Source organism: Podarcis gaigeae (assembly GCF_964106915.1).
Source record: "Podarcis gaigeae genome assembly, chromosome: 17".
Classification (NCBI taxonomy): Eukaryota; Metazoa; Chordata; class Lepidosauria; order Squamata; family Lacertidae; genus Podarcis; species Podarcis gaigeae.
The window spans coordinates 35266586-35293652 of record NC_139694.1 but is presented as its reverse complement, the minus strand read 5'-3'; the positions used below and the strand labels follow the sequence as shown (position 1 = coordinate 35293652).

General features: G+C 46.9%; 1 protein-coding gene across 7 annotated transcripts in view; it reads left to right on the top strand.

Moving 5' to 3' along the window:
• Positions 1–27067, top strand: part of PDE4A (phosphodiesterase 4A) — a 397337-nt gene that overhangs the window by 320514 nt on the left and 49756 nt on the right. For 5 of the 7 annotated variants that reach the window (XM_083718847.1, XM_083718845.1, XM_083718846.1 and 2 more), the window contains 5 exons: positions 11636–11821; positions 12710–12746; positions 13881–13954; positions 15084–15133; positions 17063–17175. In XM_083718847.1, the coding sequence (XP_083574973.1) occupies positions 11636–11821; positions 12710–12746; positions 13881–13954; positions 15084–15133; positions 17063–17175 (460 nt within the window). Of the gene's footprint in view, positions 1–8689; positions 8740–11635; positions 11822–12709; positions 12747–13880; positions 13955–15083; positions 15134–17062; positions 17176–22342; positions 23144–27067 lie in introns of those variants that run through there. The other 2 variants (XM_083718849.1, XM_083718851.1) reach the window with 2 other exon arrangements.

The following is a 27067-nucleotide window of genomic DNA, read 5'->3' as shown; positions in this document are numbered from 1 at the left end:
GAGGGAAACATAAGGGTCAGACTGAGTCCAAACCAAAGGCCAGGAGGAACAGCTCTGTCTTGCAGGCCCTGTGGAAAGATGTCAAGTCCTGCAGGGCCCTAGTCTCTTGTGACAGAGAGTTCCACCAAGTCAGGGCCAGTACTGAAAAGGCCCTGGCCCTAGTTGAGACCAATCTAACCACCTTGTGACCTGGGACCTCCAACTTGTTGTCTTTTGTGGACCTTAAGGTCCTCCGCAGGGCATACCAGGAGAGACAGTCCCGTAGGTACCTGGGTCCTAGGACGCTGTTTATCTACAGAGGCGAACAAGATAGTGAAGCATACACCATACACATACAGTTCCCTGTGGACATTCTTCAGGATTCACATTTCTGTTGTTTATTATCAGCAGCATATGATCTTGAAATGTGGAAGAGGATAAACGGCTGGAAACATATAAATGAGAGACTGGGGAAAGTAGGGAATGTTGAAGCAAAACACAAGCAGATACTTTCTTCCTAATCCCTAACATTTTTCACCTGGGCACAGCACTCTCCCCCAATTCCCCTTTTCTGCTTCTCTGATTGCCAAGCAAGGTTTGTTAGCAATCTGTCCATCATTTTAAATTTAATAATGTTTGCCGATTATTTGATTTATAAAATTTATAAACTGCTTTTCACCTCAATGCGATCCCAGAGTAGTGTTCAGCACAAAAATAACAATGAAATCAAAAACAGGTCAAAATAGCAGCAGTAGTGTACAGAGACCTAAAACCCCAAAGAAAAATGAATCAAGCCACTCAGAGCCTTGGAGAAACATTGTGTTTTGATTAAGCCCACCAGTGATGTCTTTGTCATGAGTGTTTCCAGGGGGAAGGAGTGCCACAGTTGGCACAACTATGACTTAAGAAAGCCCTGTCCAGTCCGGTCTCGCCATGCATCAAGTAACATTTCCCAGTGGTGGAAGAAGAAGAGCCCTCTCAGCTAATCCGACTGTTGGGGCTGACAGTCCATCAAGTGCCTAGTTTGCACCTTGTTCAGGGGGTTGTTATTAACAGACCTGTAGCCAGTTTAGAAAGGGACGCGGTTGGCACTGTGGGTTAAACCACTGAGCCTAGGGCTTGCTGATCAGAAGGTTGGTGGTTCGAATCCCTGCAATGGGGTGAGCTCCCATTGCTTGGTCCCTGCTCCTGCCCACCAGTTTGAAAGCACGTCAAAGTGCAAGTAGATAATAATAATAATAATAATAATAATAATAATAATAATAATTTATTTATACCCCACCCATCTGGCTGGGCCTTCCCAGCCACTCTGGGCGGCTTCCAAAAAAATTATTAAAATACTATACTACATCAAACATTAAAAGCTTCCCTAAACAGGGCTGCCTTCAGATGTCTTCTAAAAGTCTGGTAGTTCTTTTTGACATCTGGTGGGAGGGTATTCCACAGGGCGGGTGCCACTACCGAGACAGCCCTCTGCCTGGTTCCCTGTAACTTGGCTTCTCGCAGTGAGGGAACCGCCAGAAGGCCCTCAGTGCTGGACCTCAGTGTCCGGGTAGAACGATGGGGGTGGAGACGCTCCTTCAGATATACTGGACCGAGGCCGTTTAAATAGGTACCGCTCCGGCGGGAAGGTAAACGGCGTTTCCGAGAGCTGCTCTGGTTCACCAGAAGCGGCTTAGTCATGCTGGCCACATGACCCAGAAGCTGTCTGCGGACAAACGTCGGCTCCCTCGGCCTATAGAATGAGTTGAGCACCACAACCCCAGAGTCGGCCACGACTGGACCTAATGGTCAGGGGTCCCTTTACCTTTAGCCAGTTTAGATCCTGCAAAATAGGTGTAACATGTCATCACACTGAAGCAGCAGGCAATCTGGTGGCAGCATCTTTTCCTAGATTATCTTCAAGGGTAGCCCACATTGAGTGCATTACAGTAATCAAGGCGGGAGGTGAATAGAGGTTTTTTTAAAAAAATCAATTTTCAGACACAAAAGAATGAAAAAATTCTTTCCCAAGTCAGTGTTGGCCGTGGCTGAGGTGTGAAACCCACATGTCCTCAGCACCAGAAGAGAAAAATGCAATGTCTCCTGGGTGTGATGTGTGCCTTGCACACTTCTCTGTACAGTGTAGTGTCAGAAAATGCTTCCTCAGTATCATCTACCTGATAACCTGTTGTCATTGGTGTGTCACTTGCTTGCCAGTGTAAGTTATTGCCCTTTCCCCCTCATCTGTCTGTGCACTGATAAGGCCCCCATCACCTTCTTTGCTCTTACGTTGACATGGTGTCTCCTTAGTCTTATCTGCTTCCATTTCCTCCCCTGTGGGAATGACGTAGGCAGCTCTTGCATCTGCGCCTTAGCACTCTCCGAGAGGAATTTCTGACTTAAGTCGGCAACAAAAGCACGTACTCACAACAGCTGTGTGTGTGTGTTTCTGCAGAAATCCTTTGCGCAGTGTGTACAGAAGTAGCCAAGTTGGGTTTCCTCCGTTTGCTGCCAAAAGGTTAAAGCAAACAGTTCGAAACAGAAGAAAAGTGCTCTATAGTTAAATGGAGATTGGCCTGAAATAAGAGTACCTGTGGAATTTTTAATTTAAATTTAAAAAACACAAAAACAGTTCTGTTCTTGGGAGGAATGAAATTGGGCTAGTACCAGAGGTTGCCATTGCTGGGCACTTGCAAAGGTGCCCACTCCACCGGGGGGCTGAGCAACAGCCTCTGCTTCTGTTGCCCCATTCCTCTGGGCACCAGTGCAAACTTAGTCCAAAGGAAGAGAGAAATGGGCACTGGCAACAGCAGCATGAAAGAGGTGAGCCCCTGTGGGGAGGGTTTCTACAGAGGGCACCTTGCCCAAGACGCTTCCCCCCCCCTCCACCGCCAAAAATAAAAGCCAACCCCTGGAGCTATCACTGGAATGAGGCACACATTCTTTCTCACCCTTCTGCTTGCACTGTGCCAGTTTGTCACACTCTGTGCAAAGCTCTTCCGTTCTCCAAGGAAAATCCAAACAGAATGAATGGAAAGCACGAGCTACAGTTTGATCCTTTTCCAGGCAAGTCGTACAAAAGGCTTGCTTCAATTAGGAACCTCTTATCTGTCCATGAGTCAGACAGCCGCTTAAAGCGTCAGACTGCATTCCTAGAACTTCTTACCCTTTGAAGACAATCTAAAATCCCCAGGCTCAGTTCGCATCTGTGCACCTCTTCTTCCTGCACTTCGGTTCCTTTGTTTGTGAAATTAGGGTTAAAATTCTTATCAGCATGACTGCACTGGGAAGCAGGGAACTCCACCCATTCGTGTCCCACTCCTGCAGACGATTGCTTTAAATGCGTACACTCCACCTTCTTTGGCTTGATCATCTCTCAGCCCAGGGAGAGACCCAAATCCGCTTATGCAGATTGTTGCATAATGTGTTTTGGTCTTGCAGGTCACCTCGGCCACCCACAGCCCCACCTCCGTTGAGCAGAGGCAGGGCATGCTAGAGATGCTCACAGTGGATTATACTAAGATGGATGGGGGGGCCGGTGTTTTCAATTTTTAACCACTCATTAATTTCATGAAATGCTAGTTGGTTCTCTGAAACGTGCTTGTCCTCCACTGTTTGAATTTGATGGAAACTATATTGGAGGTGTTAATGCTTGGATTGTTGACTGTTAGCTTGAATCAGTACCTTTGCCCAATATGGAAGGCATGGGGGTTTCCTCCCTCTCTAGGGTTGCATAGCAATCCTAGGGCAGCCAACATATCAACCATCTGAGGTGCTCTCTCTCCAAGAGAATAGAGGCCTCCTAGTGGCTGCCCAGCTGCTTACAACTGATCTACTCCACTGAAAAAGCTCAGCTGGAGGAGAGCACATGATGACTCAGGCCTGTTTGATTCGAAGCATTGAACTGAGGGACAAGTTAAAAGCTGCTGTGATTCTTGGTTAGTTTCGTGGTTCTTTCTATGATTTCTTAGTATGGTTTTTGTTGGAGCAATGAATATATGTCAGAAGTGAATCCAATAGGACTTTAACATCAAGTTGATATCACCACAGCTGCATGTTGCTTACATTTTTAAGCACCCTTTGTTTTTAGAAGTCAAGACACACACATATCCATTACAGTCTTTTCCAGTATTTTATATTTAGGAATTTGCTGGTTTCCACTGGCATACATAGCCCCTGGTTCAGAACCTCTTTAGATCCCCAGAACAATATTTTTGTCTAAAGGCCTGAAGAGGTTACTGGGGTGCATATAATCTGGGTTCCAGTCTCCCTAGCAGCTTCTGAGATGTTGCATGGGATTCCTAAGGACTGAACCTGGCTCATCGTCCTCTAAATAGGAAGCCCTTGGTAGGGGTAGAGAATACTGCAAACACTTTACAAAGGAAAAGCAAATTGGAATTAGCAGGTTGTAGTGAGGACAGATATGCAGATGTGCAGATGTCACAACCTTGATGGCAGAAAGTGAGGAGGAATTAAAGAACCTTTTATTGAGGGTGAAAGAGGAGAGCGCAAAATATGGTCTGAAGCTCAACATCAAAAAAACGAAGATCATGGCCACTGGTCCCATCACCTCCTGGCAAATAGAAGGGGAAGAAATGGAGATAGTGAGATATTTTACTTTCTCGGGCTCCATGATCATTGCAGATGGTGACAGCAGCCACGAAATTAAAAGACACCTGCTTCTTGGAAGAAAAGCAGTGACAAACCTAGACAGCATCTTAAAAAGTAGAGACATCACCTTGCCAACAAAGGTCCGCATAGTAAAAGCTATGGTTTTCCCAGTAGTGATGTATGGAAGTGAGAGCTGGAACATAAAGAAGGCTGATCACCAAAGAATTTATGCTTTTGAATTATGGTGCTGGAGGAGACTCTTGAGAGTCCCATGGACTGCAAGAAGATCAAACGTATCCATTCTTAAGGAAATCAGCCCTGAGTGCTCACTGGAAGGACAGATCTTGAAGCTGAGACTCCAATACTTTGGCCACCTCATGAGAAGAGAAGACTCCCTGGAAAAGACCCTGATGTTGGGAAAGATTGAGGGCACAAGAAGAAGGGGATGACAGATAAGATGGTTGGACAGTGTTCTCGAAGCTACCAGCATGAGTTTGACCAAACTGCAGGAGGCAGTGGAAGACAGAAGTGCCTGGCGTGCTCTGGTCCAGGGGGTCACGAAGAGTCGGACACGACTAAACAACAACAACAAAGTGAGGACAGAGCAGAAAGGTAGAAATTCCAGTAGCTAGAAAACATGGCCTGGAAATGCCAGAATAGGGATCCCTGGGTGCCACGATTCAAGTTTGGGACAAGAACTCTTTGGTGAGAGAACCCAAGTAGAGATTTAAAATTACAAAATATGCAGCAAAGTAAAGCATGGAAATATAGCCTATTGGACCCTTAAAATATGCCCTTCTAAGTTCCTTTCAAAGTTTCCCTCTTCCTCTAGAATAGAAAAAGACCACACATCTGGTAAGTTAAAAATGGTTTACTTACAAACTCTCCAAAGGTCAGAGTCATGTGCTTTTCCATGCATTAGTCAGAAAAGTCGCACAGGCAGTAAAACTTGGCTTAGTTACAAAGTGATGAAAGTTCCAAAATTATTGATCGAAGAACTTAAGAGTGCTTGAGCTTCTATGGTAGACAGTGGGGGAACAAAGTCTTGATTACCTAGTCCCAAGGTGAGCTAAGCCTAGGTCTTAACTCCTTTATGCATTAATGAGACTTAAGCATGTTGGTTATATGAGGCTGGTTATCCCACAGTTCTCACAGAAGAAAGTTAACCCTTTCTGTCCTATTTCTGACATGAACATTAACAGGGGGAATTATGTGGAATCTTGTCTTTAATAAAGCTCTGCTCTGAATAAATGTTAGTGGATTCAGTGGTCCAGATAGGAGACTTTAAACTCTGGACTTAATGGTCTTATTTTGGGAGGGTGAAAGATAGTAATTCTACTTTACTTACTCAAACATAGAGTAACCTGGATTTGCCGTGTTTGGGAATTATTCTCATTTTCTGATGGGGGGCTGGGACCTCTGCCCAAAGTCCTGCCCTGTTCATGCCGCGTAGTAAATTATAGGAGTCAGTGAGTTAGTGTCACAAGTGGGAGGGCCCCCCCCATTTTGGACTTGGGGGCTGCCAGTTTCATGGTTTTAGCCACAGGGTATCACAGCAGAATTTACCAATCATTATCCATGATGAAAGTAAGACAGGCAGGTGTCACTAATGGGACACAATGCTCTGGGAGCTTCTGCCTGTTGTTTTGGATTTCCCACTGACCACAGGCACCGAAATATCCCTGTGAGCTGGGGAGGAAGCTGCTGTTCAGACCTGCTAGCAGAAGAGGCAGCCCGGAGCTCTTTCCATAGCACTTTAAAGCAGATGAGCTTTGTGATTGTTTTTGAACTGCAGCTGGGTTCAAAGTTTGCCCTTACATCATTCTCTCTCTCTCCACTTGTGTGAATAAGACCTGATGACCTGATGGTCATCATGCTTTGGTACTATAGACAAACACTTGGCAACTGTGGAGCTTGTTGCATATTTCTGTTGCGTCTGTACAAGTGTCCTAGTAGTTATATGTAGACCCAACTATACAGCGACTGCAGAAGTCAATGCACACTACAAAAAGAAAAAAAACACATCTGAATAAGATCTCTCTATGTGACTGAATATGCATTTTATACGAAAAGGTAAAGGATCCCTGGCAGTTAAGTCCAGTCGCGAACGACTCTGGGGTTGCAGTGCTCATCTCCTCTTACTGGCTGAGGGAGCTGACGTTTGTCCGCAGGCAGTTTTTCCGGGTCATGTGGCCAGCACGACTAAGCCACTTCTGGCGAAACCAGAGCAGCGCACGGAAACGCCGCTTACCTTCCCGCCGGAGCGGTACCTATTTATATACTTGCACTTTGACGTGATTTCAAACTGCTAGGTGAGCAGAAGCTGGGACTGAACAACAGGAGCTCATCCCATTGCAGGGATTCGAACCGCCAACCTTCCGATCAGCAAGCCCAAGGCTCAGTGGTTTACATCACAGCACCACATGTCTAATTCTGCCTTGATCTTGCCTGTGAAATAACACTTCATGCATGCACACGTTTGCCGTTCTTGCTTGCTTCCGCGTGGCATGTGATTGTCCATGCCGAGGGATGTATTAAGACTGGAGCAGCTAACATGGGGCCTGCCAGATGTTGCTGTACTACAGATTTCATGATACCAAACCATTGGCCATCTGGCTGTGGCTGATGGGACTTGGAGTCCAACGATTCTATGTTCAGATGTTGGTACCATATGCTATTATTTTTATTGTAATAATTATATTTGGGCTATTCCCCCACCCTACCTTTTAAGGTCCACCCTCACAATGTGGCTTACAAATTAGAATGTTGCGACAATACAATATGCAACAAACGAATTCTCCCCCCCCCTCCGATTTTTTAATTCATCTTTATTGATTTAAAATATTGTCTTACATATACATTACAAATAATTACAGCAAAATTAAACACAAAAATATAAAAGGAAAAAGATAAAGAAAATAAAAGTAAAAATAAAAATAAAGAAGAGTTAACAATAAGAGATGAACATTGGCTATAACATCCTGTTAAATGAGTTCATAAGACAATTCATAAGATATAATTCTTGTGTTCTTACCTTCCTTCAGTGACCACAGCGCAGAATGTGCACCTCTTTTTCTTGTTTTTATCCTCTTAATAAAGATCTGCGTGAAAGATAGGCAAAGCTGAGATTGACTGAGCCAAGGTCTCAAATGTGGGACAGCGAATTCTGACCATGAGCAAGCTGAATAGATTCACCGTGTAAGAATAATGCAACGGTAAACCCCGCAAGGATTCCTTCCAGTAGCACCTTAAAGATTTTTTTTGTTTTGACTATGGCAGACCAACACGGCTACCTATCTGTACCCGCAAGGATTGAGCATGTTGTTGCTGTTCATTCTCCCTTTCCTTTGGATGTGAGTTCTTCTGTTACTGACGTGCACCTATCAAATTTGTCTTGTGCACTGTCCATAGCAGAAGGAGGAACTACTGTATTTTAAAGTAAGCTTACCACTTGATGGATCTGAAACACCCTCCCCCACCCGCTGCAGCCTGACCGGGCTCTTTATTTTTTTGGCTTTCTTTGTTTTCTTCCATTTCCTAGGACCTTTCTGAATTTGCATGTGTTGAAATAAGGCACTGCGGTCAAGCGAGCAGTGAATTTCAGGGGGAGTTCACATTTCCTTTGCCTCGGTAATGGATATCCAGTTGCAGAGACTTCTCTCTCTCGCTGTATGTGTATGTGTGTTGCGTGTGCGTGTGTGTTTGTGTGTACCTACCGGAAGAGCTGTTCTCTCATCTTTAACCAAAACCAAAACAGGCTGGAAGCACAATAAAGAGGAACTCCAGCCCCTTTCCTTCTGGGAGGGTCTGATGGACCTGCTCTGTCCCCTCTTGAACTTCTAGCTTCTCTTTGGTTGTGCTGGGGGAGACCCTGCCAGCCCTGCCTCCTCATGCCCCCGTCTCGGTTGCAGAGTGGTGAGTCAGCCCCTTACTACTCTGGGCTGCATTTCTCAACTTGATTGCACCAACATCCTCTGAAACGACTCTGGGCGGGACGAGGGAAAGAGGCTGCTTGACTCCTGCAGGTATCTGGGTCGGGACAGCAGGAAACCCAGACCTCCTCCTCCCCAGCAACAGGGAGGGCGACCTGTGTCCACATGGCATGCACCATAAACTGCGCAACCACCACATCATGGCTCTGCCCAGCCTCCATGTATCCATCCGAAGGTTAGTTAGGCTGTGAGTTATCTGTGCCACGGTTGGCAGGGGGAACTCCACTGGGCAATGATTTTGCACTTGTTCGGTATGTGTGTTATGGTTGTTTTGTGCTTTCCTCTCTGGCCATTCTCCTGCTGCACTGAGCTAAGCCATGGTTTGCTTTCGTGTGACACGTGAACCAGGCCAGTATCTCATGTCTGTTGGTGGGTTGACCAACTCAGACTGGGAGGGCAGGGAGGGCAATAGACCTGTGTAATGGTATGCCAGAAGGAGCAGCAGTGATCGAAGGACCTTGGAAAGCTTGGGTATCAAGAAATTGGTGGATCAGAATTGATGAGAGGAAGTTCTTAGTTTTTGAGAGGGCTACAGGTTGGGATCAAGAGGCATTAGCAAACTTGTTTGGCCCTCCAGATGTTGCTGGACTGCAGCTCCCATCAGCCCCAGCAAGCATGGCCAGTGATCAGGAACGATGGGAGTTGTAGCTCAGCAACATCTGGAGGCCAAAGGTTCCTGCTGTGGCTGCAGGTGGCATTTTTGCATTGTGGCCTGGCCATGGTCATTCCACAACAGCTTTCAAGTCACATGGGTTTCTCGCACTGGGCAGGATGAGGGTACTGTTTAACCTCTGCACAGTTATTTGCTAATACAAACATCTCCAGTCACTTAAGGGGGAGACAGTCCAAACCAGAGTTTCCCAAACTTGGGTCCCCAGCTGTTTTTGGACTACAGTTCCCATCATTCCTGACCACTGGCCCTGCTAGCTGGGGATGATGGGAGTTGTAGTCCAAAATCAGCTGGAGACCCAAGTTTCGGAAACCCTGGTCTAAACTGAATTGTAGTAGATTTAGTAGCTCAAGTACATGTAGAAAACTGGTATACTGACCACTAGGGGGAGATATGAGCAGTGATTAAGAAATGAGGAAGGAAGAGAGACAATCCGTCAAAGCTGTACTTGTTTATGCTGTGTGTTGGCTGAAAGGCCCAGTTTTTCATCAAGGAACTCAGAGTCCTGTACTGAGAAGTCTAAAATTCAGTAGCCTCAAAGCGAGGAAAGCGAGTCAAAAAAACTGGTGCAGGTCTTACTCTTGTAGAGGCATGCTCGGCTTCTGTTCCAAACCCGGTATTTGAGGTTTCGCAGAGTAAGGTTTGGGGCAAAACTAAGCTTTATGTGATAGTGAGAGAGGCAGGGTAGGGCAGTGCAGATAGAGGTGACATGGGAAGGAGGTGGCCATATGGGAAATGGAAGCCATTGTATATGTGACTCGGAAGCAATGGCCTGCTTGCTTTGAAAAGTATATTTCCACTGAGGGCCAGCAGCTTGCTTTTTAATTTTTATTAAAAAGTAAGTAAGTAAGTAAAGATTCTAAGGATCTAAAACTAGGCTGACATTGTGGCACAGTCTGTGACAGTCAACTGCTTACTCATTCCACATGGGTGTAGCCGGGGGCGGGCAATTTCCCCCCCCCCCATCAAGTAAATAAATAAAAATACTTAACTAACTGACAAATCACATCACAGATAGTTAGATTCTTCCCCCCTCCCCCAAAAAAGTCCTGTCCCCCTCCCCCCCAAAAAAGTCCTGTCCCCCCCCCCCCAAAAAAAATGGGCTACACCCCTGTCACTCCATTAGATGAACAAAGTTGCCAAGAGAGGGAAATGAGGAATGCAACTGTTTTCACCTTTGTAGCGAACTCACTGCAAGTTTGGCTTGCTCTAGAAGGCTGTCAAGCTTGTATCTGACTTGCTTACATATAGCATTTGGGCATGGCCTGCTCTTCCAGTGGAATTTACCCAAGGAGGCTTACAAGATACATAAAAAAGCATATTTATAGATATGAAACAATTGCCATATAAATGGCAAAACAGCCATGTCCAAATGAAACCAGTCTTTAAAAGTGTTAACAGTCAGATGCTATGCATCAGCCCATCCTGAGTGTTGCATAGTCTTGCAGCTACAGATGGAAGGACGTGTCAGTCTCATTTTTCAAATCTTAAATTCACTTCTCCACATTTCTGCAGAAATTTGCTTTTTTTAAAAAAAAAAAAACCCTCATAAAAATTCTTTAGCATTTTTGTATGAACTTCTCCTGATTTTTGCATGCACTTTTGTTGGAGTTGCATTGCAAAGTTTGGATAAGTGCGACTTTCGAAAGGTAGCTGAGTTTTGGTTCTCATTTTGTTTCAGAATGTGAGAGTTTGACAGACTCCTCTTTAAATGCCCACTGAATCACCCAGCCCTACTTGCAGCCTTGCTGTGAAGCTGCTTGGTGGGGAGGCACTTCTTTAAAACAGACACCACTGCCCAAAAGGCTCAGGCTGATCTTGCTCGGTGGACAGAAGGCAGACTGAGCAGAGCATCTGGGCACAGCCAAGTCTGGAAATTCCATAGCCCCAAAATGGAAAGCAAGCGAGGTCCCAGCCAAAGAAGAGTGGCAACTTAAGTCGACAGAATATGCGCAGCTTGCAGACTTAGCATATAGAATAAGAGAACAAGAAGAACATACGTTTAGAGAAGACTGGAAAACATTTATTGAATATATGTGTACGGCTAAAAACACTGGCAGCATTAAGATAAATTCAACAGTGTAAATAAGTTATGATGGATGTAATAATGAATGGTATAGTTTCTGTAAAATATGCAGGGATTTGTGATATGTAAAATGAACCATGAAAATAGAAGAAGGGAAGCCATTGGTATTTTAAGGATGTAAAAATGAGTATTTAAAATTGTAAAACAGAAAATTTAATTAAAAATTTCTAAACAAGTCTGGAATTTTTTTCCACCTTACAATAGCAGAGATCTCCCTTTGCCAGCTGTGGGAGATTGTGTGTCTTTTGCATATTTGCGTATCAAGCAAACCATTTTCCGTTCTTCCTTGATATATTTCCTTTTCTCCTCCTGCAGTTTCGAGGTGGAGAATGGCCCGTCACCTGGGCGCAGCCCACTGGATCCCCAGGCCAGCCCAGGTCTGGTGCTTCACCCCAGCTTTCCGCAGAGCCAGAGGCGTGAGTCCTTCCTGTACCGCTCGGACAGCGACTATGACATGTCTCCAAAGACCATGTCACGCAACTCGTCCATCGCCAGTGAAGCGTGAGTTCTCCTCCGTTCTTGGAAGGGCTGCGCGCCCAAGAGCAAGCATATTCTCACCCTAAAGAGACAAACTGAAGAGGGGCTGTGGCTTAGTGACAGAGCCCATGCTTTGCATGCATACAGACCCAGGCTCAGTCTCTTGGCATCTTCAGGTAGGGTTTACCTAATCGGAAACCTTGGAGAGCCACTACCAGTCAGTGTAGACTGTACTGAACAGATAGATCGAAGGCAGCTTCTTGTCTTCCTGCTCGTAACCCAGTGTGGCAGCAGCACAGTTAGCAGCAGGGTCTCCAGGCAGGCCTGGGGGTGTCCCTTGTCTTGCTGAGCTAGGTAGCCCAGTAGCCTGACCCTGTAGGTTCCAAGTTGTCACAGGCCTGAGCGCAAGCGGGTACCTTTGCAGCAGAAGGCCTGAAAGCTCCCAGACATGTTGAACAGTAAAGGGCCCTTTGTTAGATGGAAGATTTGCCTGTTGCAGTGCAGGGTCCTCCTGTCCTTCACCTCCAGGGTAATGACTTAACTGCTGACCTGAAGATAGTGCAAACAAATCCTATCTTCATGCCTGTGCAGGGTTTGTGGCAGGTAGGATGAAAGAAAGAAGAGCAGCCAAGTTTTAAACTACCCAGTTTTCTAAAATGGTGATGGGCTGGTAGTAATGTCCAGAATATAGCTTGGAATCTCATTAATAAGCCTTTTGCTCCATCTTCATTAAAAGTACATGGCTTCCTCTACTCAGCAAAAAGATCCCTCAGGCTTGAAATTTCATTTACTATACATTACCTAAGCCTTCTGCCAGGGAGAGTTTTGGAGTGTGGGGTTTGAGTTTTGCTGTGCTCTGTCATCCCTTCCCCACAAGTCATCTGTATTCGTGTTGTTTTTTATCCTTCACAGACATACTGAAGACCTGATAGTGACACCATTTGCCCAGGTATGTCCCAGGTCCCTGTGCGTACTTAGGTGAGAAAAGTCGGCTTGTCACAGTTGTGTGCTCTGAGAAATTCCTGCCACAATACCTTCTTTAGGCTCCTCAAATAAAAAAAAATAGCTTAAGCTTTGAAGCTTTATTTTTTCAGGCTGAAGGTTAAGCAAAAACAAAACAAAAATAAAGCAGGGAGGGGTGATGCTCAACAATATCTTTTTCGCCCCCCCCTTTTTTCTTGTTTGTTTAACATTCAGCTGAATTCAGTGAATTCAGATTCTTGCATGCTGATTCGTAGTTTGTATTTCATTGAGCTTTGTTATTTTCCTTAAAGTGTAAGAACATCCAATACTTTATTGTTACAGTGATTAGCAGTGCTTCTTCTTTTTTAAGAAAAAAAGGTGCTGGTATTCACCATGAAGTTTTTACAGTAAGGTCACACTTTAAACATTTGGTGGAGAAAGGGTTCCGGTACTGCATACCGTTGAGTACCCTCAAAAAAAAAAACACTGAGATTAGCATATATTTTCTTTCCTGCACAAATACAGAAGCAAAGAATATGACTTCGTGGTGTAAGTGGGGCAGGATGTAAATTTTATTTTACCTACTTCTGAAAGCTTTTAAACATGCCAAAATACTGAGTTGCAAATACACAGCCTAATATTGTGTGCCCTACTTGCTGCGTGCAGATGTTTAAGCCCTCATCTCTTCAACAGAGACCAAATCAAACCAGACACTGGGGCTGGGGTAGCGGATAATAATAATAATGCTACTCTCTCAATTTTGTATCTCCCTCTGGTCCACCTATGGAGATGAGGAATAGGAAATAAAGCAGCAAGACCAAGTTTTCTTTGCTCCTTGTCATATTCACTTATCTGTGGTCCAAATAGTTTAAAATAGAGTTCTTCATAATTTGAAGAAATCCTTTTGCCACACTTCTCGGTACGAGGAGACATGCATCTTTCTGTTTGGATACAGAAAGCACTTCCCTACCAACCCACATTTTTAGCCTCTGGTACTTCCTGGTGAGAGTCAGCCTCAGTTTTGTTCTTCATCCCACCCCCTTGTTGTTCTGGGGTCTTCTATTGGCTGCACAGAGCAGCTTCATAGCCCTAACGCTCTCTGCCCATTGGCTTCCTATAGGTCCTGGCAAGCTTGAGGAGCGTACGTAATAATTTCTCCATCCTGGCAAATGTTCCTACGCCAACATCCAACAAGTAAGTGTGTGCCAGTTATGGGGTGTTCAAGAAACACCTAAATGTGACTCTTTTGCAATTTTAGTTCTCGTTTGGTGCATCAGGCCAGATGGCACTTCCTGTGCTCAGCTGGATCTTTTCCCTTCCACCACCAACCTACTTCCAAAGACTGCGCCTAGTTTGCTCAGACCCCTTGTGGAGGGACTACTGAAAAAGAGGGAAACGCTGTGTTGCATCCAAACATTACAGCTGACTGTACCCTGCACTGAGATTATGCATTGATAAAGGGCAAGTTAAAATATTTTAAATGAAATCTCCAGATTCAGAGGCTGTGTTCCCCTGGAAGAGCTGGGACAGCAAAGTTTGGGAGGAGGTGAGAACTGCTTCCCACCAGGTCTGGTTTGGTGTTAAATCAGCTTCTGGATTTTCCTGGAGTTTTTAACTCTGAATTGCCTGCACCCCCAGGAACTCAACTTTTATTTTGCGGTGGGGTATACCTTCTTGGTGCCCCAGTCCAGCCCTTGTAGTTGATGCCCTTGTGTTCCTTAAGAGCTGGAGCCTAAGCAGATGTTGTAATTCCACATAAGTCTCTGTTTGTATTTCTTTTCCCTTGCCTGCCTCTCCTCCCTTCCTCCCAGAACTACTGTAGGGATTTAATTAATGCCAGAGGCAAAGTCCAGAGTCATAGAGTGTAAAGCAAGAATGAAAGCTAGCCTCATTCAGACATGCACAATGCATGCAAACCAATAACACTAAGCACATAACCATCTGCCCAGCTACTAAAGGAACACCAACGTTACCAATGTATTTGTAGTCACTTTTATGGCAATTGATTCTTCAGTTATTCTCCTGGTACAGCAGGCTAAGCTGTATCTTCCTCCTAGCAGGCATGCAGTTAAACTAAAGAGGTAGGAGGTCTTGTCCCTCAGAGATCAACTGAGATCAGGTTGCTGCTCCCTTCGCATCCCCACTTAAAACCACTCACATTTCCATCTCAGTGGGATGGAGTGGAATTTGAGTCCTACAGTATCTCCCAAGTTCATTTGCTGCCTGCAAACGTGCAGGGGGGGGGGGGAGTGGGGGGACACGTGCCAGAAAGGGTGGTGGTTGAGTCTGATCATCTATCTTTTCTCTCTTCTGTCCCCCTTAGGAGGTCTCCCATGGGCAGCCAGCCAACTGTTTGCAGAGCCACGCTCTCAGGTAATGGGATGCCTAGTGTTCAGTACTAAGAGGGTTCTGGTTCTGGAGGAGTAAACAAGGGAACAAACACAGAGTCAGCCTCATAGGCCTGGCATCAAGGTTTGGGATCCATGAATCCTCTCCAAGATCTGCAGCGTGCATGATGTATCATATAAATCACCCCTCAAAGGTCCACATTCAGTAAAGGGGGCTTTGTCTCCGGGCGGAAACAGGTAATTGGAGCACTCTGTGCAGATGTGAGCTTTACTATGAGGCACAATGAGGTGGCCAACTCATGCATCTATCTCTGTGCAGATGGGAGCCATGGAGCATTTCCCACCAGGAATCTGCTCTGCATGGCTTTGAAATTCACAAAAGCACAGCTCCTCTTAATTCAGTGGCGCTTGTTCAGGAGAGCTCCCAAAGTACCTGTGTCCTGTGTTAATTAGTTGAGAAGGAGGGAACCCTTTGAAATTTTTGCCACAAGTGCCAGAAAATCTTGGGTTGGCCAGAATTTCCCTGAGTGCAATGCAACCCTTGAAAGGAAAAGGAAAAGCAGCCCTGTGCCACATGGCTGCAAAAGCTGCCACCCTCAGGTGCTTGTTCCTGATGCTTCAGATCCATCAGTCATCCCTGACCTCTTGAGCATCAGCTTCCTCCTTGGCCCCAAAGGGAATGATCAGCCTGACTTGTCTTCCTCTATAAAAAGTTGCAACACCTGGCATTCCTGCTTGGGTTCTGAGCTGTAAGAAGACCCCAGCACTCCTACATTGCTAAATCAAAGAGCATATTCTTGGCAAAGCCATGTTATCTAAAGCTACAATAACCCATTACCCCGGCACTTATCCCCCTAATTCCTCCAGCTGTGGTGTGGGCTAAACAGCAGAATACTTGGAATGGCAAGAAAGGCTGACTGCAAAAGAACGAGTGTAGCATCTAATGGCCAAGACTGCATTAGCCTGGCCATGAACTCGCTGGTTGGTGGCTTAAGGAGAGTCCTTCTCTCAGCTTCAACCCCTGCCCCATCAATGTTAGCAGGATAATTGACTGGTTCTCTGTGCTTTTGGCCAGAAATTCATCTTGCAATCTGTGTGCCACCATTTGGCCAACATCAGATGGGTTTTTAACACCATCCAGGGTTTCATTTATAATTGACTGTGCATTTGGGGTGTTTCCCTCAAGTTTCTGGAGCTTCCACTTCTGCTACCTGGTAGCAGAAGGAACTGCAGTCAGCCTCTTGAACTTCACAGCATGGTGTGATTCCCTCCTAGATGTCCAAAACCATATGCCCAGCTTTATGTTCCTGCCTTGTATGTATGTGGCTCATCTACCTGTTCCCCCCTTTCCTTCAGCCCTGGTTCCTAAGTAAATTAGCTCATTCATAACATCACTTAGGTGGTCTTGTGCATACTTATACTTCCGCTAAGCTTCACATCTCTTTGGGAGCATGGTAAAGTGGGTGGAATGGGAAGCATGGTTTTCTTGAAATGGTTCCTTTGTCGCTTCTTTTTCCCATCACAACCACACGACTTGAGTTCCACAGGTCCCCTTTTCTTTAAACCACACCTATGCCAGTTGTGACCCACTGCTGCTGCCTGCTTCGTTCTTTGCAACCCCACCCCAGCCCCATTTTCTGCAGTCCCAGGCAGGCAGTGAAAACAGGAAATCTGTCAGGCCCCTGGTGAGCTCCGATAGATGACTGGCAGGTCATAGGTTTTAAGACCTTTGGGGCTATTTAAAATAATATAATAAGAAGAAAACCTCTCTGGGACTGTGCTGCTTGCCCTGAATATCCCAATATCCTATGCCTGCCCTCAATATCCCTTGGCAACGTGTTTCCTAAGCTGTCTGCAGGTGAGGCAAGAGGAACAGAGCTGGCCAAGGGTGAACTTCATGCTTCTCCATCACTTAAACCTGACTGGCTGTTTTCCTACCCCACTTCGCTTGCAGAAGAAACATACCAGCAGATGGCCAAAGAGACCTTGGAAGAGCTAGACTGGTGCCTTGACCAGCTGGAGACCATTCAGACGTACCGCTCTGTTAGTGAGATGGCATCCAACAAGGTAGGGCTCAGAGCTTGCTTGGCCTGTTCTATGGCTGTCACCCTGGTTTCCAGAATGGTGCCAGCACCTCCCTTTGCTGCAGCGTGGAGTGCCCTTGTTCTGTGTTTCCATTGGTCAGCCGTGCCCCCTTGCACAATAGTGGTGCAAGGGATGCCTTTTTCCCCTGTTGCTTTTGGTTGCTGCAACACTTTAGGGGCCTGGCTGCCCTGGGGGCCAGGATCTGCATACTCTCAGCCTTGCATCTTTATGGGATTGCATTTGGGAACAAAACAGACAAAACTCTTGGGTCAAATTGGCAGCCGCAGTTGATCTAGTTGAGCACAATTCATACTGCCTGGGGGCAGATTAAGAGCAGGTCTGTCCCAGCAAAGCCCCCTCCAGAAATTTCTTTGAGGACTATGAGATAGGTAAAGGTAAAGGGACCCCTGACCATTAGGTCCACTCGTGACCGACTCTGGGGTTGTGGTGCTCATCTCGCTTTATTGGCCTAGGGAGCCGGCGTACAGCTTCCGGGTCATGTGGCCAGCATGACTAAGCCACTTCTGGTGAACCAGAGCAGCGCATGGAAACACCGTTTACCTTCCTGCCAGAGCGGTACCTATTTATCTACTTGCACTTTGATGTGCTTTCAAACTCCTAGGTTGTCAGGAGCAGGGACCGAGCAATGGGAGCTCACCCTGTCACGAGGATTCGAACCGCCAACCTTCTGATCGGCAAGTCCTAATTATTGTATTCTGCAGGCCAAATCAGACATACGTAGCAAACACACAAACACCCCTACCTGTCTTGGTCCTTAAACTGCAATGCAATAAATTTCAGTCTTATTTATTAAGATGTTCATATCTGTACTGTACAGGGCAGTGTATTAATGATAAAGCTGTAGCTATGGATGGAGAGAGATGGAATCATACATTAGCAACTGTTGACATGCAAAAAGGTTTCTGCCTCTGGTTTGTGCATGGCTTAGTTCTTTGTTTTCTGGGCCACAAGAACTATTATGCTGCTCCTGCTGCTTGAGTTTTCGCTGAGTAGGGCAGATGTGGTTTTAAAGACTGTTGCGAAGCGCTACATCGAAGTGGTTTGTGAAGTGTCTCGTGGCCGGGAGACTCTCACTTGGGGGAGAGCTAAGGGGACTTGCAGGGCAGGGAAATGCAAAGTGGAGAGCTGCTTCGCTGAGAAATGGACAGGTGCTGCTTTGCAGGATACATCCTACAGGAGAAATGTGGCTGTTCCTAGATACAAATGGATTAATCCAGATGAATGAGCTCATAGTCTGGTGTGTGTGTGTTTAGTTGTGTGTTTGCTTTATGTTTCGAGATAATTGGCCTGAGAATCCCCGCTGCAGTTGGTGTACTCTCCCTTTTATCTACATCTCGTATTGTCTTTTGTGAAACTCCGGATTATGTACACAGAATTCCCAGGGAGTCTCTCATCCAAGCATTGACCAAACCCACCTGTTTAGTTACAGCAAATCCACTATGTCATGCGCCTTTTATATATTCCCAAAGGTCCGTTCTCCCCAAGGCCCCACTCCCTTTCTCTTTGCCACTCCCTGTCTTAAGAAGTTTGTGTTTGCAATTGAACAATCTGGAATTAATTGCGAAAAGGGCCGAACCGGATGCCGAATGCATGTGGGGTGTGAGCGATGGGGGACACAAGAACAGCATATATCTATGTTTCTGTCCCCAACCCCACTGGATCTGCTAGCTCCTTAATATATGTGTGGGGGGGTGTTATAGCATTGGGGATTAGCGTTAAAACCCTCTCCTGTATCACCAATTTCCCATCTTCAGAGCAGCCTCATTCATTCATACCTTCTTCCCTCATGGAGCCCCTCATCCAAGCAATGACTGGACCAAGGCCTGGTGAGGTTCTTCAAGTTGGTGATCTCATGTGCCTTCAGACTGTTGCCCTGGGACTGAAGTGTGCAGTCATGCAGTAATTAGCAAAATGAAAACCTTATGTGATCCTAGTAGCAGATCACTTGAGTCAGGTCTGGTTTGGCCCAAGAGTCCACAGTTTACTCTAGTGTGCAGCAGGCTTCAGCATGGACTTCTGAAGAGTTGCCACTGGCCAGACTAAGGGAGGAGGGTCTCCAGCTGGCTGCCTGACACAGAATTTCAGCTTTCCAGCAATGCTGCTGCTTTCGTAAGAGAAGGAGCTAGAGGAGCATTTGTGGTGTTGTTGTTGTTGCTGTTGCTTTGTTTTGTTTTAAAGTTAGAAGTTAAATAGGTTGACACAGAAGGTGCCTGCTAGAATCTTCTTGGGAGGAAAAATTCCAGTCTCGGAACTGCAGACTAGAGCTCCCTCAGCTGACTCTGAATACCAGCTGCTAACCATCACAAGTGGGAAGAGTGGAAGTCCTGCCTGCAGGCTTCTGATCTGGCCAGCTACTGTGAGAGAGGATGCTGAACTAAATCCAGCAGCTTCTTGTATTCTTAACGAGAGAGCGGCAGTGCACTCATGTCCTGTTTGTAGGCTAGACTAGATGGGCATTTGGCTTGATCCAGTAGGGCTCATCTTATAGCAGACATGTTCAATTGGTCGACTGCGATCGACAGGTAGATCCCCTCATGATCCAGGTAGATTGCAGGATCCTTATCGATCGTGAGCTTAGAATAACTTCTGAATTAATTTTTTCCGCCCCCTCGCTCTGTCCCTCCATCGCGTCTAGTGGCTGGAGTTTGTTGTTTTCTCGTTGCAATGTGGAATACATTGATCGACTTTAGCACTGCGTGCATTTGTTATTTGCGGAGTGTGAGATAAGCGAAGCATGTCATTCTCCCTTAAGAAAAGCACAACAACTTTGCTCTCCCCCCAAAAAGCTCAACAATTCTGGTCAATCCTCAATGACAACTGATAGATCACTGCCAGTTTTTGTACACTGGGAGCAGATCGCAGTCTCTTGTGAGTTGGACGGGCCTGTCTTATAGGCTTCTCTGATTAAGAGGACTCTGGCAATCTTACTGCTTAATGTGGCAAGTCAGGGTACCGCCCTGTGAGCCACTATTTCTCAGCCTCAGGCTCCAGTTTGTTGATAATAATGGTAACCTAACTTAATATGACTGTTGCAAGAACAACTGAGAGACGATGCGTGACAAAACCTTCGAACATTTCAAAAATGCACTATAAATGTGAAGTATTATTATTACTTGCAAGTAATCATCCCAGCCTGACATTTGAAGTGTCATCTTTGCTCAGGCAATGCTCCTCCTTATGTCCATCTAGGCATGGGTCACAACTCTTTGGAAAGTTCCCCATCACAGCTCCCATTTGTTTCAGTGTAGCTTGTGCGAGGAGTTTTTCAGGCGTGAGCTCCAAGAATCCCTCACAGTGGTGCACAGGCGGTGCCAATTCACAGCCCCCCTGATCTGAGAGTTATTTCCCAGCATTCTTTTTGTGAAATTGCAGCGAATTATAGGTGCCCCTCGTGTAGACCACGGTGCAATTGCTTGGGGCAGCAAAAATGTTTGGAATGGCCATGTTTCAGGAAGTAAACCTCTGTAGGTTCCGTGTCATCATTCCGCAGAGAGATGTATGCCTGTGCTTAAGTGAACCAGCATTTATTCTAGCTGGTAGGTTTATGTTGAAAATGGGTCACAGCCTGCTCACCTAAAGCTCTGGATACCTTATAAGAGGTTGTTTCCCCCTGAAAAGAGCAAAGGAGAGAGCTAGCAAAGGGGCTGTTGAGGACAGGGTAACGTTTCAACCAGCCTTTTCTGAAAGGGGAGCAGGTTTGCCGCTCCTAGTTAAAGTGTACCTTCTTCCCACTGTATGGCAGTGGGTGTATGCAATCGTGTTTTGTATTCATGGCGCATGGCAGCGGCTCTGTGTAGGCTGAGTTGGGGCCTTCCCATCCTTGTGCTCAGATTGTCCTGCTCCATCAGCGAGAAGGAAGAGCAGACCGTCCCTCTGAAGGGCCTCTTGTCCTGCCTCTGTGGTTTTTTTATGTTGCCACGTCTGGAACGTGGAGCCCCAAGGGCAGGGTGCCCTCGAGTTGTGGGTAGCAGCAGGCCTAACGCTGAAAGCAAAGGCACTCAAACATAGCTCAGGTGTATGAACAGAAAAATTAGAATGCCCGCCGCTAGTATTGGGGGTGGGGGGTGCTCTTGGGATATGTGCATGCAAGCGGGGAGCAATAACACATTTGCCCCTGCAGGTATTTCTTCTATCCCATAATAGCCCTTCAGGCAGTCTCCTGGTCCTGCAGCAGCTTCACTTTCCCAGGTGTGTTTGCAAGGGAGGGACAGTGTTTCATGCACTTGGGATACCGTGGCAATTTCTTCCCTCCCAAACACACAAAAATGCCGGGACAGCTGCACTGCCTAGATATATAGGAAGCAAAACCAAGCCAGCGACAATTGAAGGCTAGAAGTCCTGGTTGTCAGGAGATTTTGACACACTTAACCAGAATAAATCTAGACGGTTGTGCGAATGCAAACATGACAGAGTGGAGAAACTGATAAAACAGGCTGTTGCTGCGACTGAACCCAGTACTCTTAGCTTTCCCCTCCCTCCACCCCCCCTCCCATCCCCACCAGGGCAGTTTTCTTAAGTCCCTCACCTTTCTCAAAGCTTGAGATAAAACTGCTGCGAGCCATGAATGTCAGACTGAGGTGGCTACGGATCAGAATGAAAAAGCAGAATGGTGGGTCACGGGCGGCAGCTGGCTGGCCCCTTGCCCCCTGCTGACGTTGGGCGGGGAGGGGGCAGAGTCCTGCTGCCCATCCCACTGCGAGCTGGAGCATCTTGCTGTTCAGTTTGCAGCCCCTGTCTGGGAACTGCAGCCAAGCAGCTCTCCGAGAGTCCATGTGTGTTCCTTTCTGCCTCGTTTCCTCCACCAGCAGAGCTGGGTTACCCGGTCACCTTCCGTGAAGTCTTCCGCCAAACCAGCCAGGCGTTCTCTGTTGCTGCTGCTGCAAAGGAAGGGAGGCTAGAGCCTCAGAAGCTTTTCTCCTTCGAGACCCAGAGCTCCGGAGCTTCCTCTCCCTTCCCCCTCGCTGGTCGGTCATTTGCCCGGTTTGTTTAGCCAGCTCTTTCTGAGGTGCTCCTTCGGTAACCACCTCCCCCCTTCCCCGCCTCTTCCCTCATTTCACTTCCACTCCCTCCCACCCCCCCAGCCGCCGCCTCTCTCTCATCGCCACCTGACATCATTTCCCATCTACCCAGTGCTGCAGTGAGAGAAGAGCGCGCACACACTTGCACACAAACGCCAAGCTGGGGATGCAGCTGAGGCTGAGCCGTGCAAGGAGGTACCGTCTCCGTGGTGACCGCTGCCCTCGCACCCGGGAGGAGATGATGAGGACGTGCCTCCTGCCAATGCAGCTCCTGCCTTGTTAACTGGGTGGCTGCCATGTGGTACCCAGAAGTGGCTGGGAATCTCCAGCCGGCTCCACCTGGAAGAGACTGTTCCTCTTTGCAGTGACTCCTCCTGCTGCCGTCTTCAGCCTCTCTTCTTCACGAGCGGCTGGACTTTTTTTTTTCTTTGCCTCTCCCTCCCGTGCACCGAAGAGAGGGGCTGGTGTGTTTTGCTCGTAGCCGGAGCAGCAGCGTTGCACTGTGGGTATTTCCCTCCTCATCTGCAGTACAGCCAGAGACGGTGGGGTTTTCTCAGGCTTTGGCCTGCTTTGCCCATCTCCCCGGTCCACAGTCCCCTTGTGGGGGCATCAGTGAGGAGCAGCAGAGATGTGAGGGTCCTTGTGCAGGGCGGGTTGGCCAGCAAGAGCCATGCCAGGCCCCAACCCGCTCATGGAAGGAACAGCTCTGTGGGATTAACCCCTTCCTTTCCTACCAACACCAAGGAAAGGGGGCACCACAGATCGGCCGCTCACCTGGAAAGAGGGAAGACCACGTCGGTGGGTAACCCAGAGAGCCTCTGCCGCCCACTGGCGGAGAACGGAAGATGCCCTTAGTGGATTTTTTCTGTGAGACCTGTGCGAAACCATGGCTGGTTGGCTGGTGGGACCAGGTAATCTGGATATACCTGGGGTGGGTGGGTGTGGAGGGATGGAATTGGGGGAAGTATGTGGTTTTTGTGGGGGTGGGGTGGGGGAGAGAACTTTGCGATGGACAATATCTAATGCCCCACCACCACACGGGCAACTGGGGTGGCTGGCTGAGGCAGGTTTAAGGGAGACGTCTGGTAGCCAAAGCTTTGTTGCCTGCATAATGTTGCTAAGAGTAGCAGGAGAAATGCCTGGATGCTGGAAGGGTCCTAATGCAGTGTGCATCCTGACAAGGTCAGAAATGGGCATGACTAGTTGGGAGTGCTGCTTGCAACAGCCCAGTCCCGGGAGCGTGGAGTACTGTGTCTGCCAAGAGATACTGGATGAGGCCTGTGTCCTTCCTGCCTGCCTACAATGTCAACATTAGGGCTGTCACTACTTCTGCACTGTCCGTTCTCCCCGTGGCTAGAGAGATGTGCAGCCTTGGTAGACTCTGATGCTCTGATTTTGTGAGCCTTGGAAGGGAGACCTGACATCATGTGTCTCCTGCCCTGTGTCTATTTGTGTCGCATGGACCAGCTCAATGGAGCAGGGCATGGTCAGCTACCTGAAGAACATCCCTGCTTCTGGAACATGGGATTTGGGGTGGTGCCTCCTTGTGAGTGTGTGGGTCTGTGGAACTGCAGGCGCTTGCGGGACTCTGTATCAGTTTTGTTTATTTCAGGTTATGCAGCTTTTTAGAAATACTGCCTTGCCCTGCAGAATTGTGGATTTTCAGGACTGCGTGTCAAGTGTGCTTGTAGAGGTCACAAGGAATGTTGGTGTGCATGGAAGCTGTTCACTTCCCCTGGCTTGATTAACTTACTCAGTTTCACTGGGTGTGAATTTCAGACAGTGTCTTTTCTTGCATTTGTGCCTTGGAAATAGAGTGTGTGCACTTTGCACAGGGACTTGTGCGTAGGTTCTGAGAGGTAGCCACTTACGTGACGAAAGCTGTTGGTCTTTGGGGGTTGAATGTCATTGTGCTTTTGTAGAGGTCACCCTAGGAATGGTGTTTGTGTCTAGGAAGGAGGCTATGTGGCTTTGAGTACCTGCACATGTGTCTCAGGGGAACCAAAGGTCGCCAGTGGAATTGTGTGCTTTCATGGGATGTGACCATAAGCCTTGCTGGGATGGTGGGTTTGCATGAGAATGCACCATGCCAGAAGTCTGTATTCGTGTGCACATGTGTAGACTTGGGTAGAAGTGTTTGCTAAACTGCATTTCACATGTGTACCATTTTATGGGTGGTGGCAGAAGACACCCCTTTGTTTCTCCTTGTAACAAGTCACCTGATGTAGGTCAACTTCTTATTGGTTGGCCATTGGGCCCCTGAAGCTAAAAGGGGGACTTGCTCAAGTCTATGACTAAGCCACAGTTTGAATGCTAGCCCTCCAGACAACCCAGGAGCCAACACTGGCCCTCGCTGGGGCCTTTTTAATTCCTGTTTTCCCTTGCTCTCGACACACTGTCTTTACATGGCAGCTGCTGCAGAAAGGAGGTAAGATAGTGGAGAGCAAACAGGGCTTTGATGTAAACAAGCCTGCTGGGATATCTCAGTTGGTAGAGCATGAGACTCTTGATCTTAGAGTTGTGGGTTCTAGCCCTACGTTAGGCAAAAAGACCCTTGCGTTGCATGGAGTTGGACTAGATGACCCTCGGGGTCCCTTCCAACTTTAGAGTTCTATGAAGCCAGTGTGGTAGGGCATGTTGTTAAGAGTGGGCAGATCCCAATACACAGATAAAGAGCCCATAGCCCTCCTGATGTTGTTGGACCACAATGTCACTGACTACTGGCCAATGTTAGGAACTCAGGTATATAAACTAATTGCCAAATGGCACCTTAAACCTAGGTTACGGTCACCACAACAGAATGTCTAGGTCCCTTTTTTTGGAGTGGATTTGTTGTTGTTGTTGTTGTTCATTTCATTTCTATACCACTTCATATTTCAAAGAAAAAAAATCTAAAAAATGGTTTACAATACATTCAAACATTAAGTAAAACAATCCAGAATAAAACAAATTCAAGCTTCAAAGAAAATATTTCAGATTCTTCTCTAAGTGGCATTTTTATTTCCCCATATTTATTTACCTACTGAATTCATATAGCTGCCCCATAGCAGAACTCTAGGAAGCCAGTGTGGTCTAGTGGTTAGAGTGTCGGACTATTAACTGAGACATCAGGGTTCAAATCCCCACTCAGTCATGAAACTCACTGGGTGACCATGGACCAGTCATAGCCTCTTAACCTCCCTCACAGGGTCATTGTGGGGATTAATTGAGGAAGAGGGGGAACTAGGTACTCCTTGAAGAAAAAGATGGGATATAAATGCAATAAATATACTCTTCTGCTTACCTGCTTAAGAAAGCTGGAGGAGGCAGTGGGATGGAGTTGTCAGTTGCCAATCTGGCAACCAGAGATTTCCATGTGGTCACAATTGAACCTGTGACAGTCGCAAAATGTGCCTGGCTAATTTCTAACACTGCTACTGGCCACAGGTTCCCCATCCCTGCCTAATTGGGCATCAGTTCTTGTCTGCTTCAGATGAATTGCTAAGGGCGAATATCCCACCCCCCAACAAAGACTCCCACTCCTCTTGAGTCACAATGATTAGGGGTTCAGACTCTCAGGAAGAAAAACCAAAACCTCCCCTTAGATCTGGTGCTGATTTTGACACCAAAGTCAGAATCCAATAGAGCATGGCATGTTTTGTGGCCTGGCCTGGTTTCAGCAGTGCTCAGTTCTTTCAAGAAATTAAAAACAGTGTTTTTTTAAGACGGCAAGTGTGAAGGTGCCCACTGCCATTCTGTGGTAACTGAAACGTTCAACAATAGACTGAAAGAAATAGTTCTGTCCGTCTCTCCCTAGTTCTCGGAACATTTCACAAGCTCACAACCACAACTTACACTCAAACCAGACCATTGCTCCATCATTTTAGGGCAACAGTGTTTTAGATAGGGAATCTTTTCCAGCCCTACCGAGAGATAACGAGGGTTGAACCTGAGATCTTCTACATGCAAAGCAGACGCTCTAGCCACTGAGTCTGTAGCAGAACTGGAAATCCTGAATTCTTTATATTCTGCATTCTGTTAAGAGCAACACTTCTGGTTACATGCCAAGCCTTCTGCTTCCAATTTCAAGGTTTAAGTGAAGAGGTCTAAAAATCTTTAAACGAGCCCCCTTTTATCGCAAAAAGCCACTTGCCTGTTTCAGAACAGGGTCTATACATCCAGTTCCTCGTGGGAGTTGGTGGTGACCTCTGGTAGCAACACGCTAACAGGAGCACCAGGTTGGCTTTGCCAATGCATTTGCCCCCACTGACCCCGTTGCCACCTTGCTTCTCCCCCTCTACTTCCACCCTCTAAGCAGCAGTGGCACAGGCAGCGGGGGGGGGGGGGTCAAGTGAGGACCCCCACCCACCAACAGCTACGGCTTGTTGTGAGCTCCTGTAGTATCCTCTGTTCTTTCAACATTTCATCTACTTCACCTCTGGTCTCCAGCATCCCATAGCTGGAACCTGTCTTTTACCATGAAGTCGTAATATGGGACATGGACTTGCTTTTAATTTTTAACAGTATATATCTGTCTTTCTCTCAATTCTCCCACTGCTGCTTCTCCTTCCTTCCTTCCTTCCTTCCTTCCTTCCTTCCTTCCTTCCTTCCTTCCTTCTCTCCTTACTTTGGAAACCCTGCCCCATTAACCCTCTATACCAAAACAGAAAACTTGCAGCGGTGCCGCTGGATTTGACCTCCATGAGGTTGGAGGCCAACACAATATACCACGCTGGTTCCTTGGTTTATAGCAAAATCTCTTCCCACCCCAGAAATAAGGGGATAGGGAGAAGTATCACTGCCAACATACTTATCAATAACCTCTTGGAACTCCTGCTTGCTTTTGACCTCCAAGT